Source organism: Rhinolophus ferrumequinum, chromosome 12 (assembly GCF_004115265.2).
Source record: "Rhinolophus ferrumequinum isolate MPI-CBG mRhiFer1 chromosome 12, mRhiFer1_v1.p, whole genome shotgun sequence".
NCBI lineage: Eukaryota > Metazoa > Chordata > Mammalia > Chiroptera > Rhinolophidae > Rhinolophus > Rhinolophus ferrumequinum.
The window spans coordinates 77,100,025-77,104,098 of record NC_046295.1 but is presented as its reverse complement, the minus strand read 5'-3'; the positions used below and the strand labels follow the sequence as shown (position 1 = coordinate 77,104,098).

Sequence of the window (4,074 nt, the reverse complement as noted above, 5' to 3'; positions counted from 1 at the left end):
GCACCCTACGTCTGGAAATACACGAAAGCCAAGAACCGCAAGCCCACGTGTCGCGAGCGTGTGAGCAACGTCTGGAAAGTCTTGGCCGCTCTGTTCATCTGTCAGCCACAGGGGTCGTCATCCCAGGATACAGAGAGGCGCAGTGGTGTCGGAGACCTGTTTAATGTGGACCTTCAAAGCCTGGGCAGAGTGGAGAGTGCCCTGGAATTATTGGGCAGGCAGGCAAGATAGATGGGTCGCAGGCCCACACCTGGCCCCAGGAGGGGAGGCTGGCTGGTGAGCGCTGGCCCAGACACGCCAAGGGGAGTACCTGAAGGGTGGCCCAGGCAGGCAGACCCACCAGGGGACCTGTAGGCCAGCCCTTAAGAACGTATCTAAGTCAGGTGGTGAGTGCCCAGGCCAGAGCCTGGCCCCGGGAGGCAGGGTTGGGGCCTGGTTGGGGGATCCTGAAGCCTAGGGGCTGGCATCGCTGGGGGCCTCCCCGAGCTGCTGCTGGAACTCAAGGCGTGTCTGCCGGTTGGACTCAAGCAGCTCCTGGAGGCGGGCGTGGAGGTGGTCATTCTTCTCCTCCAGGTGGTCCAGACAGGAATTGATCTGGTCTAACATGGAGTTGATGGCAGCATATTCTGGAAGGAAGAGGAAAGAGAGCCAAGGTCCTGTATCTCCTCAGGGCTCACAGACATCCTTTCCCCATCTATTCCCCAGCCTGCCTCAGTGTCACCATCTGGAAAATGAGTGGATATCAAAGGAGGAAAGGCTTTGGAGACATAATAGTGATACTTTAGCACACCACATTTTTTCTAGGGTTACGGTGGTCAGGGAGATTAGCCAGTGTCCTGCCTGGGAAGTTCTGCCACATGCCAAGTTCTTGCCACATCCTCCATCTGCCTAGAGGCCAGAGCTCACATTCCTGAGTGGAGCAATCAAGGCCTCTGTCCCCAAGCAGGCCCATCTTTCCAGCTCTTCCATGGCCTCTGCCCTCAGGATAAAGCACCGAGAAGACTCCAAAGCCCCACTTCCCTCTCCAGCCTCACCTCCCATGCCTTTGCCTTTCCACTCTCACATCTGCCTTTGCCTGCCTCAGGCCCCTTGAACATGCCATTGCTTCTGCCGGGAATGTACTGTGTCTTGTCTTTCTACTCTCCTCCTGGATGAGTCCCACGTATCCTTCAAGTCTCAGCATGGATGTCGCCACAGGGAGCTCTCAGACTGGACCAGGCCTCTTCCTGATCCCCTTCCTCACACCTCCATGGCCCTCACCTCCGGACTGACTGCTGTGATTATCTGTGTGCTGGTCTGGCTCCCCTATAGAGCTCTGTGAGAGGTGGAATGGTCTTGTGTTCACTGCTGTTTCCCTGAGGCCCCACTGTCACACAATAAACATTTGTTGAATGAATGAATGGATGAATGAATGAATGAAGCCTCTAACTTTCCAGCCTTTCTCCCTTTGCTAAATTGTCCCTGCCGCCCAGAAGGCCTCAACCACAACAGCCATTTAAGGACCAGCTCAAAATACCTCTTCTTCCGAGAAGACTTCCATGGTCTCCACCAGAAACCGTCACTTCCTCTTCCACAGCCAATCCCGACCTGCCTCTCTCAGCAACACAATGTCCCTTAGGACCCAAGGTCTGGGCCTGTGCCCACTGCGGGACCCAGTTCTGAGCCAGCCCATGACTCAGATACACTCCACTGCCAGCTTGGAACAAAGGGGAAGTGGCTGACAGTGTTTGGAAAAAGCCAGGGCTGGAAGAGAGTGTCTGGGATATGGGTGCGAATGAGTGTGCCTTCTGGAGGAAGAGCACCCGTGACCCGGAGTTGGCACACCTCACAGAGGCCAGAGTCCTGGAAAGTCTGTTGGATCTTACAATCCAACCCCCTTGTGGCACAGATAGGGAAACCAAGGCCCACGGAGGTGGCAGAGCCAACTTGGGGAACAGGAACATTTGGGTTTCAGCTCCAGCTCTGCTCCATCTCAGCAAGTTACAGCACCTTCTAGAAAAGGGAGATAAAGAACTAGGTATCTGTGAGGTCTCAAATATATCAAGAACTCAGAGTCTGGCCACAGAAAGTACTTAATAGGTGGTCATTATCAACATGTCACATTTTGTGTCCTGAGACACAGCCAGGAGGATGGGGGAGATGGGTGTCTCCATACCACTGGGGCAGGTTTTATTTGCATCAAGGGTATGTTCCAGTTCCAAGCCTTTGCCTCCCTCCTCCCGCTGTGCTAAGACCTGTGAATCTGCCAGCATCCACTCAATGTGACTCCTGGGAGGCCCTTCCGGACGCTCCCACCACAAGTGCCAGCATGATTACACACATCTGGCCACCGCTCACCAGCAGTGCCTCGGGCAAAGTGGCCAGCCAAACACTTACCCCTGTGGGAGGTCTTCAACCTCTATTAAATGCAAACCCTGGGTGATGAAAGTGTTCTAAAACTAATATAGTGATTGATGCACAACTCTGGATATTCTAAAGCCCAACTAATTGTACAATTTAAATGGGTGAATTGGATAGTATGTGAATTATAGTTCAATAAAGCTGTCACCACAAAAAACACAGATTCCATACTTACCCCACATTTACTAAGTCCTGCACTCTTAAGTTAACGCATCAATTTTTATTACACTAAAGAGAACAACCACTTACTGAACACTTGTATGCTAGGAACCTACTAAGTATTTTCCATTCATTTTTCTATTTCATCCCGACACATCTCAATGCAGGAGACGCTAATCATTATTTTACAGATGGGGAAACTGGGGCTCCAGAGGGTGCGAAGGGAGTTGATGGTTCTCTCTCACAAAACCTCCCCTCCCACCTCCCGCAGTGCTGTGCACTGAAACATGCTAATTTGTAAGCAAGTCACATTCGCTAGGGCTCCAGGCCACACCAGAAAAGGTGGTGGGGGATGCTGACTCAGCAAGGCGGGCGCGCCCACCCAGACAGCCCCTTTGGCTGAGCCAGGAAGGTCCACCGGCCCCGCCCCCTAAGGAGCCTCCGTCCACACACGGGCTGAACGAAGTGGCTGGAGCAAATCTCAAAAAGGCGAGTGTCCCTGGAGAGGCCTTAGTCTCCCCATCTGCAAAACGGGGGGGGGGGGGCTGTCCACAGTTCTCGAATGCCGCTGCCGTTTCCAGGGACGCACTCGCAGGTGCTCGCCCTGAACCCAGAGACGGCACCTGCAGCTGCAACCCACCCAGGGTCGGGGGGTGTTGAGAGGGCTCTCCGGTCCCTTCCAAGCCCCTATCCCCGCACCTACTCCCCTTGCCAGGAAGGTACCACTGAGAAAGCAAAGGTCGTTTCAGCAGTCCCCCTGGATCACCTGCTTCCCCGAAGCCGTCGTCCTCTCCTTCCGCGCCCGCCTCCACCGGTATGCCCAGGTCCCCGTTGGGGCCCGACATTGCGGGCTCGGGCGCCGCAAGGGCCGCAAGACGATGAAACACTGCGACCGTCACGCCGACAGCCGGCGCCGGGCGGAAGGTGGAGGCGACCGATAGACTTCAGGGCCGGAAGGGTGGAACCCCGCCTCCGATTGCGGCCTGGCGGCCGGGGTCCCGCCCTCAAGGCCGGAGTTTCGCGGCCCGAGCTCCGCCCCGCCCCGCCCACAACCAGAACTCCGCTCCCGCCCACCGTCAGGCCCCGCCCCAGAGCCCCGCCCCACGCTGCCTAGCAGTGGAGCCCCGCTCCTCTCCCAGCCTCCGGGTGAGGCCAAACCGGGGCTGCCCGCCGAGAAACCTAGATGGTGGAGGCTCGGGTCCTCAGCAAGGGCGAGCGAGCTGGGCAGACGGCGGGGCAGCCTGGGACCCTCGCCCTGTCCTTTCCTGCCGCTGGGGACCTGCAGATGGGTGAGCCGACGCCTGCCGGTGGGCGAAAACTGAGTCGTGTGGTTTCTAAGGTCCTCTTATGACTTCAGGAAAATTTTCTTTCAGTCGTGGTCTGTGTGGCAGAGTGCTGCATGTGGCTGTTGGTGAAGGAAGGCTGCCATCATTCCCCACCTCTTTTACCAGCTGGGAAAGGGAGGCCTGTCCCAAATCACCCAGCTTGCAAGAGTCGCTCCTGAGCTGCGGTGTG

At 56.4% G+C, this 4,074-nt stretch overlaps 1 protein-coding gene across 1 annotated transcript; it reads right to left on the bottom strand.

The window, feature by feature from the left end:
* Positions 1-143: 143 nt before the first annotated feature.
* On the bottom strand, positions 144-3,545 carry BBLN (bublin coiled coil protein). The gene is made up of 2 exons (XM_033122991.1): positions 3,326-3,545; positions 144-626 (listed from the first exon to the last, which is right to left on the bottom strand). The coding sequence occupies exons 1-2, from the start codon at positions 3,402-3,404 to the stop codon at positions 454-456; spliced, it is 252 nt and encodes an 83-aa protein (XP_032978882.1). The 5' UTR covers positions 3,405-3,545; the 3' UTR covers positions 144-453.
* Positions 3,546-4,074: the final 529 nt, after the last annotated feature.